The sequence below is a fragment of the Leuresthes tenuis genome, unplaced genomic scaffold (genome assembly GCF_036924035.1).
Source record: "Leuresthes tenuis unplaced genomic scaffold, fLeuTen1.0.hap1 SCAF_24, whole genome shotgun sequence".
Classification (NCBI taxonomy): Eukaryota; Metazoa; Chordata; class Actinopteri; order Atheriniformes; family Atherinopsidae; genus Leuresthes; species Leuresthes tenuis.
In genome coordinates, this window is record NW_027325378.1 from 7965103 (window position 1) to 7981684 (window position 16582).

The window sequence follows — 16582 nt, forward strand, 5'->3', positions numbered from 1 at the left end:
TCATTCGCATAAACTAAACTTTTATGGAAAATCCTGCTAGAAAAATGCAGACTGGTTGAGGGGGTTCAAGAGAGGAAGATAACCTGCAGCAAAAGGCTTTTTTCTACTGCAGCAAGTAATCACTGTGTAACCATGCCAACCCTGTTCTGCACATAATTCTGCAAAGACAGGCAGCTGTGTCTCACTGCTGGCCCACAGTTAGCACAGACTGAGGCAGAAAGCACTGAGTGTACTAAAAGAAGAGCCAAAAGTCACATAAAATCAATACTAAATATATTTTTCAGCCTTGAGCTCCTTTCTGAAAGCTTTGTGCTATAGTAGAGACTCCAGACTTTGGAGGTTTTAGGTCTCTGGCGTTCAACAGTTGCACCTAATTGATGAAGATTTTTAACTCTTCTTTGCCTCAGCAGGAGGCTGAGGCTTGTTTTTTGTATGTCAGACATGTTTTTCTGCTTCCTGTTCAGACAGGATTATCCTCTCAGGAATACTTGCTGCCAGCAAACCGTTGAGTCTGAAGATCCCAAACGCGTTTCTAAGTCTGCTGTATAACCAAAATGTCCTCCCAAACAGGACAGAGATGAAACACAGCAGGACTCTGGAGCTACTGACAAATCAAAGAGGATTAACAATAAGCAGCAGTGCTGTAAAGATCACATTCCCTGACCTCCAGCTGGGAGACTATGACCCTGTGGAACTAATTTAAAGGCAAATTTAATGGTCTGGAAACTGAGAAGACAAAAGATAAATACATTACAGACAGCGTGTCTGAGATGCTGTGCAGGTCAGCGAGGTAACAAGCCAGGACTTTTTGAAGGTGACACATCTTCAAGCACAAACCTTGCGACTTAGTGGCACCTCTATGGGAACAGGAACCACCTCAGCCAGCAGACAGCCGTAGAAGGCCACCATGAAGGCCACCGGGTCATTGTTGGGAAACACCAGCGCCACCTGAGGAAGAAAGAGAAGATAGCAGACGGGTTCACAGATGCTGGGAGCCTTCTTAAGGCCTAATTCCAGCTCCTTTCCTTAGCCCTGACACGTGTCCTCTGGTTTTTTGTAGAGGTAAGGTGGCTGTTAATCATTTGAGATCATGAAATAATGGTCATCTAGCTTCCCAAAAAACCCCCAATGGTCTGTCTGAAGGGCTAAAAGTATTTTCTAAGGGGAACTTTAACAGAGGTGCAGGACTAAGTGAATTAGGACTGGGCCATGGAGCTTGATGAAGCTCGTGGCATCGAGTAATCAAAGGGGTGATGTGTGCTAATAACTCATTTTGATGGTGAACTGACATTGATGATGCACATTCCCAGGCCTGTAACTCACCTGGAGTGCTCGTGGGCTGAAAAACCGCACTTTGGCTTACCGCCCAGTAACATCTCATGAGAACTGCATTTCGCCCAATGGTACGATGCCACACGCCAACCATTAGATAACAAGCCACTTTTTGCCATCATAGCGATAGCACAAACTAATAAAACTACTCAAGTGAAATGAGCTCAAACACAGAGGAGAAACTAAATCGAGCGTGTGACGGTGGGAGATTGTGACTCACCCGATCGCCTGGTCGCACCATGGGCTCCTGCTTGCTGCCCAGCTTGTGAAGGATGTTGTAGGCAAGCTTGATGCTGCGAGACCAAAGCTTTCCTGCAGACAAGATGAGGGTGTGTGAGACCGCGGCCACAGCATGTGAGTGAGTGTGTGTGTTCCTGGACTTCTATTTTAGGGAGAAAGAAAACAAAACTGTCTACAGAGGGGACACTTAAGGGTTTTCAGCATTCAGGAGAGGTGACTTTTTATTGATGGATGGCACTTAAAGCAGAAGCTGTTTATTGGACCGTCACAGAACAGATTTAAAGGAAAAAATGAACGATGTTAAAAGGAGGGTTACATTCCTGCTCGCTGCCCTCACTGACTTCATTGAAAACACAGAGTCCAGGCATGTTATCCGTGAACAAAATCAGCTTTTTTCCTTTGCACCTGTGTTTTAACAGCAAATCATCTGAATACAGATTATCCTTAAAGATACAGTCACATGTTTATCATTACCTGATGCCAAAATGAACTTTCTAAAATCAATAGAATTCCAACAATAGAGCAAAGACACTCAAATATGAGCAATATGAGAAATAATTAGTTTATTTATGATAACCACATCAGTTCAGTACTCTGCCACCCCTCGATTCTTTAAGTAGTCTTCAGGAATAGTTCTCCAGGCTTCTTGAAGGACATTTCAAAGCTCTTCTTTGGATGTCGGCTGCCTTTTGTTCTGTTCTCTGTCAGATGATCCCACACTGCTTCAATAATGTTGAGGTCCGGGCTCTGGGGAGGATTCATCCCTCCATAAGACCTGCTGCCACTGATTTTCAGTCCACTTCTTGTGTCATTTGGCATAGCTCAGCCTTTTCTCCCTGTTTCCCTTCCTTAAGAATGGCTTCTTGACAGACACCCTTCCATGGAGACCATTGCTGATGAGGCTTGAGCCAACAGTAGATGGATCAGCTGAAGGTCCAGATGCATCTCTCAGGTCCTGTGTCGGGTCTTTGCTGGATTTTTTCCTCTTTCTTAAGGACATCACTTTCAGATACTGTTCATCTGCTGTAGATAGTTTTTTAGGCCTGACACTTCTTCTTTTGTCCTCAACTTGTCCAGTTTCCTCAAACGTTTTAAGGACACACTGCACACCATGCTGAGATATGCTAAGTTTTCAGCTAATAGCTCTTTGGGAATCACCTTGTTGCTGCAAAAATCCTATTTTCTGTCTGTCAAACTGTGTTATCTTTGGTGTTTTTCATAGATGAATCAAAATAAATGGGAACAAATGATGTGTCTTTGTGACAGGCTGCTAGTAACAAAGTGCCTAAAGATACAATTTAAAACTGCTTCTTTGCTAAGTTGTCTGTTATGTGTCGACACAAAACTGGTTCACCCCCTGAGTTAAGAGCCTTTTTTCTGCTGAATGATTCATAGGTCAGAGTTAAGTTGTTTAACAAACAACAAGGACTGGACTGAAAATGAGTGAAAAAGCAGCCAATGTCCAAAGAAAAACTCTGAAAGACCTTCAGAAAGTCTGGAGAACTATTGAAACTTTAAAAGATTACAGGAAAGTCTGGCTGCTTGGAGGAATATAAAGAAACGAGGAGAAGATCAGGACTTTTGTGTATTACTGTAGGCCTTATTCTAACAGAGAATATTCAAACTGTTTTAGAGGCTTTTAAATAAATAAAAAATCCCTCGTCTGCATCCACGCAGTAACAATACTTCAATTCAACAGAAGTTTTACTCAAACAATCGAAAAAAAAAATATCTGTTGAGAATTATCCATTATTGGATGCCTGTGAGTTACAAAAGTATGTGAACCTCAAGGATGAAGGTGTTTTAAGTCAGTAGGTGGGTGAACAGGGAGTATGTGAAGTCTGATCTTCACAACTCGAGTTTGTGAAAGTTTGTATTTAAGCACGAACACAGAGTGACTCAGAGTCAGAAACTCTTTGAGTTAGAATTCAGTTTGATTTCAGTTTGATTTCAGTTTGATTTCAGATCCACTGTTAAAGATCACTGAAAGAGCAAGGTGTGTAATAGAGTGTAATGTCAAAAAGCAACCCAGGGTAACTTCCAGGCAACTCAAGGCCTCTCTCTGCCGATCTGCAGTTTGATAAAGATCGTGTGGAAAAGGCAGAAGGGTGTCAAAAAATACAGATGACACAAGAAGAGAAGGTGACAGAGAAAGTTCTACAAAAGGATGGTTGAAGAAAATGAAAAATGCTTTTGAATAGATTTAATGGTGTTGCAGGAGGAAACCAGCCAAGAGTTTAAGCTGTTCTCTGTGAGGAAAGAAGTGAAACTCCTGAAAGCAGAGGCTCACCGTCGCTCACACTTATGAGACACTGTCCTCAATAACACATGATCACCAATCTGAGGAGGTTTAAATCATCGTTTCAGATCATTTAATGAAGAAAATAGGGCTGAGTGATGTGGCCTGAAAATAAACTCAGATTATTTTCCCTTTTAATCTCGATTTTAAATCTTATGGTTTTTTATCTGTTCTTTAAAAGAACAAAAAAACAACTTTTAGCTCGTAACTTAATTTCCGTTCTCGGATACATAGATTCCATCCAGATTCCTTTTGGCCTTAAAGCACAAACCTAGGAAAGGAAAATCCGTCCAAATTTTGAAAGTATACCTCAGAAAATGTACGGATCATCGATAGAAATCAAAGTGCCACTTTTGTAAATATTAATTCAACATGTCAGATTACAAAAAAAGATAGATTTCTCATATATAAACATAACATAAGAGCATATGGTTCCTTGTATGCAGTGTGTTGGTTGTTCAATAGTAAATATATTCTTCTTTAAAAAGATTTTAAACCATGTATTCTAAAAGGTAAAAACCACTGTAAGTTAAATGTATGCTGATGTAATGAGTCTGCTTACCGTATGTGAGGACATAGAGGGGTTTCCCTGCTGTGTCCAGGCTGGTGAGGCAGGGGGCTTTCGGGGAGATGGTTCCCCAGCGTTGGAGCGCAGCCTCCAGGGAGGGCGGCCAGTTGGTGACCACCCCCAACGCTTCCCCCCGAACCGGCATCATCTCTGCCCCCTCTGGCCGAGGCTGATTGGGATCCGGCTGCTGGACTGGAGATCAGAAGACAAATAACGCCATGAGTGTCCAGCTCACAAAGCTCTACTGTGTTGTTTATTAGCTGCTGTGTGAGTGTGAAAATACATGAAAACAATTAGATAAAATAGCAAAGTGAAAGAGCTGTAAGAAAACTACACTTTGGGGCATTAATTCATTAGCAGGGCTTGTTATAAACACACGTGCGGTGGGAGATGTGTTCATTTCAGCACTGAACAGCTGATTTATTTTAATAGTTCTACAGCAGTAAGGCTGCACCAGTGGGCATAATCAGGAAGGATTCAGTTTAAGCTTCTGTCAATCAAAGGTCTTAATCAAAACATCAACCCTAAGCTCAAAACTGCCGTGTATAACCACACAGCAGATCTTTATGATGCTGTTAAATGAGACAATGAAAGACAACTGACTGGAAATTAACAGACAGAGTCAGAGGGATAGAAAAAACTGATGAGAGCAGTTTATCTCTGTGGTCCAAACCCCTCAAATTTAAAGTTTAACCCTGTCATCTGCTCCATGTGGCTCCATGGATGGAAATGATTATTCACTCAGACGCCAGAGATCGTAATAAAGAAAACTGCAAACTCTGTGATAGAACAGGACACTGTTTCTCTTTGTTTTCCACACAGTTTAAGCTAAATCTTCATAAATATCCAGTTTTTATTGAGACCGCATCCAAAACATTCTCATTCCCAACAGTTTTCAACACTCTGGATTCTGCTAAATTCTGATAAATACATAAACATCTCTGGAGATCATCACTAAACCACAGACTTTGTGTCTCAGAGGGCTCCTGCCCCCCCCCCTGCCCCCCCGGGTTAGCTCCGCTTTACTGTCACTTTCCAACACAAGGAACTGCTCTGCAGCTGCATATTTCCAGTTATCCCTCTGTGGTGGTAAATGATGCGCTGTAACCCAGAACAGGAAAACTTTATTCTACAGCGATAGCTTACAAACATCAACATGGACCTCATAAGAGCTCGAATAACGGGCACCTGGAATTCTTCTTGTATCTTGAAGACGTTTCCAAGATGTTTATGAGATCTAAGAAGAAGTCCAGTTGCCCTTATTCGAGCTCTTATGATTACCATGACCTGGATGACTGTGAATCTTCATCAATGACTCGCAGCTTGGACCCTATAAGTAGGCTGAGAGGAAGGACTCCAAAGCCTGACTCAGCTGTTTGTTCCTTATTTTTTTTATTTCTTTGTTGACCATTTTATTAGAAAAATAAATAAAACTAGTTGGTGAAGATGAGGCAACAGAAGTACATGGTTGAGATTAAGCATTAAAACACCTGATTATAGGCATTAAAAGAACTTTTGGGGATTAATTGGTTGAGGGTCAGGAAAACATCCCAGTCAGTTATGATACACACAGAAAATATCCTCTGTGCTCAGAACCACAAAGTGAGGCGTTGGGAATGAGAACACGTGTTCACATCAGCTGACCACCAGCACTTTTGTTTCAAAATGAAGCAATAAGTGCAGTTTTTCCAGGTGCACTGCTGCTGCATTCGCCTGCTAACTGCCGAACCCAACCAACACCGACCGCCCATTTCAGCCGTCAGAGGCCCAGCTTTCCTCTCGTTTTTCTACCAGCACTACAGCAGGCTCACTGCTCTGCATCCAGCTGCAGTCTCTGACTTCAGTCTTGGAGGGGGAACAGATCTACTGTCATCAGCCCGCAATCATTCTCTTTATGCTGCTCAGCAAAGATGGGAAACGCACGGCAACACCCCTGACGTTCACAAGTAAACGAACGTGACTGACAAAAGCGCCTCCGTCTCTATGCTTTGAGCTGCCATATGTGAGGACCTGCAGTGTTAACACTTCAGCCCTTTGACATCCACTGGATTTATCTCTAAACTTTTGCACTCACGGGTGCACTAAGACTTTCACTTCATGAAGACCACTAAACACATGCTAACTATGATCATTTATCATGTTAAAATGCAACTAAAGACAGACAGATGGACAGACAGAATGTCATGCAGACAGAAAGACAGTTTCTAACCCTCTAGAAGCTCATCGAAGTCATCGACAAAGAACTCTCGTAGTGGCGGTCTGCGAGGCTGCTTCAGCGTGTTAACGAGCTGCTGGATCTTAGCCGACACACGACTGCTGACTGGAACACCTGGAAAAATCCCAGTGGAAAGAAAATGCCTCAATAGCTTGCATGACTGACAATCTTTTCAATAACAACTCCAACAAACCTCAAGAGTTACGGCAAGTCTTACCAAGAATGAGATCAGATCTCAAGACTGGCTTTTTAACCTTAAAGAGAATCACTGAATGGGAAACTTGAGATACAGGGAGGCATTCATCTCTGCTAAAGCTGCTAATGACTGGTTGTTCTGAGCGGCTCTCAGTTTTCGGTTTGTGACCGTCTGATTGTGAAGCACGCTTAAAAAACAACAACAAAGGTGCTCTGTCAGCTTTGCGTGGAAAATAAAGGGTAAAAAAAGACCAAAGCACGATCTGTTCATCCAAAGCACTGACATCAACAGAAACAGCGTAATTGGACAGTTCTCCAAGGCGCTGGTCCAATTTGAGGACCCTTCCTGATTAAAGAGTTGCTATTTTTATCTTCCGTCTTCAGTATCTTTATTCAGCCTAAGGGAGGGGCAGTGTTTCACCCGGCGGTGACTCTTACCATCGCCTGTCTCCATGCGCTCTGCGTTGCCGTACTTCTGTGTGTTCCTGGCAATCGTTCCCATGTTGGACATGTGGTGACGTTCGGTGTGGGAGTGGGACGAGTCTGACGAGTATCCCGTCACGTCCGGAGGGGCCGAGTGATTTTCTGAAGGGAAGCGGAGAGCGAGAGAGTGAAGCAGACAGACGGAGACAGAGAAACTGCAAAGGGCCATGCTTTATTGTCTTCTCGGTCAATTAAACACGCTTTGATGGTCATTTTGTTTCGTGATTAATTGGGTCGCATTCCTGGCATACACAGGAGTCAGTGAGCTGGACTCACTACAGCGCAGAACTTCCTCCATCTATTCACAGAAAACTGTCAAATTTAGATCGTACTTCTGTTTGATCTCTTACACTGAAACACTCGAAGCTGTTTTGTCATGTTAGGACAGAAACATCCGTAAAAAAATTAAATGAAGCCACTTCTCCAACTTCTTTTCAAGTTCTGATCAAACACTTTTGATGACTAAAATCAACTAAATGCGTACTGAAGGAAATCGAGCCTCCAGAAGATAATCGACATTTATTCCAACAACGGCTCATTTTGGTTGAAAGATAAGCCTGATTCAGGCACGCTGACATCCTGTAAAGATGTTCATATCTCAGCTGGACCTACCATCGGACTCCAAAGGCGGCGGCCACAGCATGTCAGATCCAAACTCGCAGGATCGTCGCAGAGATCCGCCGTTCTCTGCTACACTCAGAGGTCCCTTCCTCTTCAGAGAGAGGTGGCCGATACCTGGAGGAACAACGCACACCTGTGTGGTACTGTACCGACAGACTTGTGAAGGTAAGGAGTGAATGTGTGAGTGGCAGTGCAGAACAATTTGGGCTTTTATTGCTGGTTCAAAGCCAGAACCTGACTTAGAACCACTTTTTCTCAGTTTCAACCTCCACGTTAATGACCCCAGCCCCAAAAAAGTGAACCCAATCTCTGCTGGTCCAGAGCAGAGAACCTCAGAAACGCTACGGCTGCCATGTTTAAAAATAGAGCCAGTGTGACACCCAGACCGCTTAATTCATGAGAAAATGAAAAAAACTAAGTCTGTGAACACTAACCAATGAGCCGCACAGAATGATCAGCCACCGTTTCAGCTAAATTCAAAAACAGCGTTGGGTGTTTTCACATCACCAACTGGCACTCAAAACTGGACGTATGAATCCCATTGGCACCTCTGTTCATTTAAATCAGCATCTGTAAGCCAGGCAGATGATATTCAGACATGAGTTTGCAGGAAAAACTAAATAAATTCTGCACTGCGGTCCTCAACAGAAATTCAGAATAGGCGAAGGTTCACTCATCTGCTGGAAGAAATGATGTTGCTCTGAAGCTGTGGAAAACAATTGTTCATTTATTGATAACTCATCTGTAAACTCACATCTGGATTAATGTTATTGGCACCTTTATTCACCAACATCTACTGTGTGTTCGGGAGCTTTTGATCCCATCACAGGATCATTTTCAGCTGAAAGATTCTGTTTATGTGAATTGCAAAGAATTGAGAACTTAAAGAAACCTGAAGTGAGGTAAAAGCACATCATATATATATTAATCCGGGCTCTGTTAATGTGCTTTCCTGCACAAAAACTGCTTAATGCACACAATCATTTGGATCACTGGTTATCTTCCAGGTCTGGAAATGTACTGAAGCTTCAGTGTGTTCTTGTGGGAGGGCGGCAGGTAATTAGCATCAACTCTGATGATCAATTAATCATTTTAAGTCCATTTCAAAGCAGAAAATCATAAAAACTTAGAGGATCCTACAATGCGCATATTATCAAGACTAAGTGAAATCTGATGATGTCAACTACTCTCATATTTAATCGACCAAATTGTCAAGTTAAGGAATGCTAATGAATAACAAAACTTTTTCTCTTTGGGTTGACTGACACGCACCAGGGAGTGAGGAAGTGATGTCTTACCGTGATGTGACTGCGACAGGTGGCTCTGCTGGTGGTGCGACTGGCCCAGATGTGTGTGCCCCAGGTGTGTGTGCGCCAGGTGCGAGATATGCGTGTGCGCCAGCGAGTCGGCCAGTCGTCCGGCGTTCCCGCTGCCTCCGCTCTGCGTGGACGAGGACGAGGAGGAGGTGGAGCCCAGGTGGGCGGGGCCTAGCTGGGAAGGGCGGCTCATCCAGTGCTCCATGCCCGACATGTCGTCACCTGGCCCCGCCTCCTCCTCGGAGCCCGACGACGAGTCTGAGCACAGGGGGGACAGGCCTGGTGAGAGTCAGTGGCCGCCATTATTGGTTAATAAAAATCTTCAAAGAACATTAAAATAACATAAACACACAAAAGAAAACCTTCAAAATTCATCAGTGAGTGAGATGATCAACACAACTTCCACATCGGTTCATGCAACATGAGGCCGGAGCTAACAGCTCATTAGTATTATGAGCCCACATTGGTCTTGGTTTTGTTGTGGATTAACAAGAAAAACCTGAAATTCATTCATTCAATGAGCATCAAGTCGGTTATTTGTTTGTTTCAGTTTTTAAATGGAATAACATGGCTTATTATTCTGCAGCCTCAAAGGTGCAATATTTCTGGTTTTACATTTGCATTTGAGGAAATAATTCCACTCGGAGACCGCCATTGTTGTTTATTCAATATTGATCAATGATCATCAATGATGATTTATACTTTTCAACACTGCAGTTTTATAACCTTTGAGTGGCTGAGGCAACCAGACATGAAAATTCAACCATTAGAACCAGTGTACAAACACCTGGCTTCAGGTGGAATTTATTTCTCTATAAAAGAGATAATCACGTGATTTAGTGACTGGATTAAAAAAGTAAGAAACAGCATTCGATAGTCAGCAACACAAGTTACCAAAGCCTTTGGGGAGATGTCAGGTTCGCTTAGGAGTTTTCCAAGAGGTTAAAAAGCAAATTACAAGGGATCAAAATTATTATATTTCCTTAATTAAAACGCCAAAAATTACCCCATCAACTGTGATTATTATCTAATGAGCTCATATCGGAGGTAAAGGTCAGCTCCACGATCCTTTTCCAGCCAGATTTCTTTGGCTGGCTGTGTGGTTAATTTGTATTTTTCCAATATTTGGTGGCAGAGCTGCTCTTCACAAGCTGACAGGGTGTTGCATCACAACTGTCTGGGGTTTGTTTTTAGTGTGAATCAGCCGGTGGGTTTGCATGTCTCAGAGACTGTGAGACGAACGAGTTTCTGTTTGAGAAAGCTGTGTTACTCCTAATCATCGCAAACTCATCGTTGCTTTTAATTGTGTCAATTTGAGAACTTAAGAATGAACTAGCTCCGAGGAATCCACAGCACAGCAGACGGCTTTTCCTATCTCTGAGCATGACAAAGAGGAGGATGATTTCTAGTGAAGGATGAGTGCAGGTGAGGGTGTTTTTGTATCTGTGTCGTCACCTGGAGGTGTGTATGCGTCCATGGATGTCTGGACCACCAGTGAACGTCTCTTGGAGGGCATGGGCACTGCCACCTTCCGCTCTACGTGTCGCGCCAGCATGGCCTGCACCGCCTCTGTGTGGACGTCTGATAAACAGAGATGAAATGTCAGATTCATACAGCGGAGCATGAATGTTTCCTGTGTTTCAACGACTCTAAAACAAGTCGCTGATTTCAAGTAAAATCTAAGGAGCTAACTTCAATTTGTTGGATCACAACAACAAAGCAGAGCTAGCTAAAAGCCAGAGAAAGCTAACTATGAATGCCAATGATTTTCTATGCTGATGATCAACTAAACTAAATCAGTTTCCACTACATTAAATTATTTTCTTTATCATTTATAATATTGCTACACAATATACTGTCTGATGCTTTATGTGACTTTGGAACAGTTTTTGTTTTAAGTGAAAATGCAGTAAGACTGAGGGTAAAACATCTAATTTATGAATAGAAGCATTTAGATATTTAAAAAAATATGCTTTTCACTATTTTCTGTCATAAGTGTCATGTTTAAAGTTTAATGTTCATGTGAGAATGAGATAAACATCTGTAAATGTTTTGTTTGTTAAGAATTTAGTCAAATACTGCATTAAAATACAAAACATCCACAAAGCTATAGAACTCTTCTGTTCTCTACATCTTTGAAAAGCATGTATGTTGTTGTTGTATGTTGGTGGATCTGCTGGTTAAATGTCTTTAAAACAGAGACTCAAATACATTTGTTGAAATATCATCTATTTAAAAAAATGAACTGTGTTTTGGAACATTAAAACTCTGGAAAGTGTCATAAAATCAATAGAACTCCATCGTTCAGGTCCCTCAGTGTCACTTCCTCACTCTATCTGTCAAGGTGTGTAGCAGGTGTGGTCTCAATACCAGGTCTGTAGTTTCTGTACCTGGTCTGTAGTTTCTGTACCTGATCTATGGTTTCTGTACCAGGTCTGTCGTTTCTGTACCTGATCTGTAGTTTCTGTACCTGATCTGTAGTTTCTGTACCTGATCTATGGTTTCTGTACCTGGTCTGTAGTTTCTGTACCTGATCTGTAGTTTCTGTACCAGGTCTGTAGTTTCTGTACCTGATCTGTAGTTTCTGTACCTGGTCTGTAGTTTTTGTACCAGGTCTGTAGTTTCTGTACCTGGTCTGTAGTTTCTGTACCTGGTCTGTAGTTTTTGTACCAGGTCTGTAGTTTCTGTACCTGATCTGTAGTTTCTGTACCTGGTCTGTAGTTTTTGTACCAGGTCTGTAGTTTCTGTACCTGGTCTGTAGTTTCTGTACCTGATCTATGGTTTCTGTACCAGGTCTGTAGTTTCTGTACCTGATCTGTAGTTTCTGTACCTGGTCTGTAGTTTCTGTACCTGGTCTGTAGTTTCTGTACCTGATCTGTAGTTTCTGTACCTGGTCTGTAGTTTTTGTACCAGGTCTGTAGTTTCTGTACCTGATCTGTAGTTTCTGTACCTGGTCTGTAGTTCCTGTACCTGATCTATGGTTTCTGTACCAGGTCTGTAGTTTCTGTACCTGGTCTGTAGTTTCTGTACCTGATCTATGGTTTCTGTACCAGGTCTGTAGTTTCTGTACCTGGTCTGTAGTTTCTGTACCTGATCTATGGTTTCTGTACCTGATCTGTAGTTTCTGTACCTGGTCTGTAGTTTCTGTACCTGGTCTGTAGTTTCTGTACCTGGTCTGTAGTTTCTGTACCTGATCTATAGTTTCTGTACCTGGTCTGTAGTTTCTGTACCTGGTCTGTAGTTTCTGTACCTGATCTATGGTTTCTGTACCTGGTCTGTAGTTTCTGTATTTAATTTGTAGTATTTTTTCTACCTGATCCGTAGTTTCTGCATATGGACTGTAACCCATCTGTAGTTCAGTACTCTCTTCGTCACTCGTTTAGGAGTTTCTAGACCTGATTGGTAGTTTAGTATTTTGTACCTGATCGGTAGCGTTCATCTCTTGTACCAGAAGTTCTCCGCCGGTGGAAACGGGCAGCAGAAGGAGGGCCGAGTGGGGCCCGATGAGACATGGGCCCTTCCATACCTACAGAGGCAGGCAGATAAGCAGGCGGACACGCACATATATATATCCACGGTACAGACACACACATATCAGCACATCCACGTTTGACAAAAGCAATAGATAAGAGTGCCAAAAAGAAAAACAAACATGGAGGTGATTTGATTCGGCAGAAAAATTGTATTTTTCTGGCTTCATAAAATGAAATAAACAAAAGAAATAACATAAAATAAAATGTGGTAATTGTATCTCTGCTCTCTGATAGAACACCCCTCAGTATCCTGTGACCCATTACTGCTAAAGCCTGTGACACGTGACTAGGGTAAACCAGGGTGTGTGATGGATGAGTGTGTGTTTTAGTAGCCGTGAGGCCTGTAGGGGTCTCTGTGTGTGGAGGAGCGACTACAAAACGATCAGATACAGAGGAGCAGGCCCAAGCTGAGCTCTAGGGAGTCCTAACCTACATTCACTAATGGCGGCGGCTGAAGACTGAATCGATAAGAGTAGAGTAGAGCATCAACGCAACCGTGTTTGTCATGATACCAGATCGATGCGCTAGTAGTGGTATGGGAATATTTTAGCTGAGTGGGCGTGTGTGGAGGGGTCAGAGGTTGCTAAATTACCTCCAGCAAATGCCCTGATCAGCTTGGACCTCTTCTTCTCATAACCCTTCTGAGTGATGTCCCCTGTGAAAAGATAGAAATAGATGGAGAATGAGAGAGATAGAGGTGGCTCTGTGGGACATTTTTATCCATTTACCCATATAATCATTTCTTTCATTATCAATGATTTTAATTTTTCTTTTGGGGGGGTTAACCAAATTGGCTGAGGCTTATTGGAGAAACAAACTGATCAGGTCTGAGACACCTGTCTCATGTCTCCCAGCCACCTCTGTCTCTCCCAGTCTTCAATGGTTGCTTGTGACGTTAATCAAAGATAAAAATGTGAACATAAATAAAACAACATGAAATGGAAATGGAAATGAACAATGTGACAGCAGGAATAATGAGAAGAATGAAGAAATTTCCACAACTGTCCACTGCTTTCCAAATTCAGGACATCAACACGTTTGTGACAAAGTATCACAGAACGATTACATTTTCTCTATTTTTGGGTATCATGTCCTGGGAGGATCAGAAATGTCATGCCAACATCTGTGTGGGATGACGGCAAAAACTTCCTCTTGGCATCTGGTCTCATGTTAAAGATTAAGTTGCCCTTAATTACACGACATGTCCAAAATGCTGCATGTTGACCTCGGAGAGATTAAAGGAAACAGCTTACATCACTTCTGAGGTGACACTTAAAAAGCGCAGCAGCTGTTCAGGTGCGTTAATATTAAAGGAAGCGAGGCGTTAACAGAAACGTCACTTAAGACACAATCAAATGCTACACCGTGACAACCTTTTGGGGGAGGAGGAGCGCCAATGTGTGGGCTCTAATTGTACTATTCATGGCTTTAAGACTAAAAAGACAGAGTTGTTTAGACTAAGGAAGGACTAGGACACAACCACGAGGAGGCTTTGAAGGCAGGCATGCTTGATTTGCTGTGAAATCAGGCCAGTGATAACAAACACTGTTGTGAATTGCATTTTCTTACATTAAGGCTCAGTAAAATTATGGTAAATGTCTAAAATCTTAACCAGAGACTTTGGATTCTTTTGGATTATTTGGTGTCGTAGTTGTCCTCTTAGGACAGCTTAGCTCGATGCTTTCTTCTTTTTTGGTAGGAACACATATCATTATCGTATTCCACTGAGAGCTCATCAGGTCAAGTTGATTCTAAATCGCCTCCTACCATCCATACAGCCTTTGAAGAAAAAAAAAAAAAGTTTGTGTACTATCAATCAGATTAGGATGCTTCAAACTGTGACTTTGATGGAGACATTTTAGATTTGGGTTTAATTACCCTGACAGAGAAAGCTTCTCAGTATAATTTAGGGATTGAGATCATGAAAAGTACTCATAAGTGATAAAGTTGATAAATAATAACTCATATATGGATTAGGAGCTGCAGCTGCTAAATTAATTTCCTTCCTGTGGCTGCCCACGTTAATTCACAACACACTTAATCGTTTTTATCATTTTGGCAGCTAAGTTGATGCCAGCTGATCATTTTTCATTTTGTGGAACCACGTTCACCATCATCTTTAATGCTAACTGCCTTGTTTGCTAATCCATGTCCAGTTTCATGGTTATTGATCGCTGACAAATAGTGGACATACAGAGAGGTCAGCGCAGAGGAGCCGCCTTTGGAGAAGCTCCTTACTATCCCTGAGGGGGGTCTTCGCTGCCTTGGCAACCGCCCCTCAATCACCACAAACAACACCACCAATCAATCACAGCACCCTCAGGTCCTCACAGCAGGGATAATATGAGCTAATACCTCCATGTTTGTCCCAATTAAAAGCTGTTAAACTGCCTCACGTCAGTTTGCTAATTACTCATTCTCATTTGATTGCCAGAGAGTCGGGAAGCATAATCAAATCCAGTGATAACAGAGGATGAGTCTTTAAATATCATTGTGCTCAGAACAAGTGGAAATTATACGCAAATGGCGAAAATAAACACGCTTTGCTTTGGGAAGACGGGGGCGTTTTTAGCTCACTAACAGACGCTGGAAAGTTAATATCAGTGTTAACAAATGCCGTGTCTATTAAACATATGATTGTTTAAAAACGAATAACACACTCCATTGTTTCATTCCTAAAACAGATGTGGAGAGGAATTTTTAGCAAACAAGGAGAGAGTATCTGTTGGGGACTGTTTTCAGCAGCTGATTAATCCCAGTCCCAGAGAGCGTTTCCTGCAGCTGGACGATCTGTGCTGAGCTGAATCAAAATAAACCACAGCGCGTTTGTGGTAACGCGTAAACCAGCGTCACAGCATAAACCAGTGAGGCTCACCGGTGTGTTTTAGGGCTCTAAAACGGTGTGTTTTTGAGCGCAAACACAACAGGAGGCCGCTTTGTCACGTTACAAGGCGATGAACTCAGCTGTTTGCACACAGATGGGTTTCTTTCTCCAATCTGGAATCACATTAAACCAAGATTTTCTGAGACAGAAGTGCAGATTTCCAGTTATCTATGAGCTTTTCATTTTTTCCAATCAAATGTGAGACATATGTTGACAGAAATAGGAATTTACACAAGCAAACAGAGATTTCTGCAGAGTGGAGGTGCACATGAGGTGGGAGCGTTCGCCTGAGAGTCTGAATGAAATGTCACTAAAAGACAGTGGAAGAAAGACAAATTTCCATGTTTTCATGAGCCAGAACCAAACCCAACTCACAGACAGACAAACAGACTAGAGTCTGCATTTCACAATCTGATGGTGGAGAACGGCCAGAACATCTGGGTCCAATCTGCTCAGCTGTGTGTGTGTGTGAGTGTTCGATCTGAGGCCTACTCTCAGATCAGCCGCAGTGTAAAAACATTCCTGGTTCTTCTCTCTCTTTCTCTCTCACACGCACACATGCACACACACACACACACACACACTTGTGGTCCGTGGGGAGACGCCATCTTCCACTTGCAGCACAGCAGAGCAGGGAGGGTGTTGCCTGGCAACGGTTCTCCTGGAGAAGGCCTGAGACGGCCATCTTGGATGTGGAGCATCAGACGTGAGAAGCGGGCTAATGATACCTGAAGGGTGGATGCCTATGTTTGCGTGTGTGATGCGTGCGCGTTGTACCAGTCTGCACTGGCTGTCAAATGACTTTCCTCCTCCTCCTCCTCCTCCTCCTCCTCCTGCTCCCTGCTCCCTGACACACAGCTGAGAGAGGAACGATAGTCCAGATTGGAGTTTTTCCA

General features: G+C 42.7%; 1 protein-coding gene across 4 annotated transcripts in view; it reads right to left on the reverse strand.

Annotated features, from left to right (window-relative positions):
* Positions 1-16582, reverse strand: part of LOC140284583 (disco-interacting protein 2 homolog C-like) — a 63130-nt gene that overhangs the window by 36312 nt on the left and 10236 nt on the right. The window contains exons 2-11 of one of the 4 annotated variants that reach the window (XM_072378487.1): positions 13395-13457; positions 12691-12795; positions 10725-10850; positions 9252-9527; positions 7945-8067; positions 7288-7434; positions 6649-6768; positions 4434-4631; positions 1553-1644; positions 838-948 (exon numbers count right to left, since the gene is read on the reverse strand). In XM_072378487.1, coding sequence (XP_072234588.1) covers positions 838-948; positions 1553-1644; positions 4434-4631; positions 6649-6768; positions 7288-7434; positions 7945-8067; positions 9252-9527; positions 10725-10850; positions 12691-12795; positions 13395-13457 — 1361 coding nt within the window. Of the gene's footprint in view, positions 1-837; positions 949-1552; positions 1645-4433; positions 4632-6648; positions 6769-7287; positions 7435-7944; positions 8068-9251; positions 9549-10724; positions 10851-12690; positions 12796-13394; positions 13458-16582 lie in introns of all 4 variants that reach the window. The other 3 variants (XM_072378486.1, XM_072378488.1, XM_072378489.1) reach the window with 3 other exon arrangements.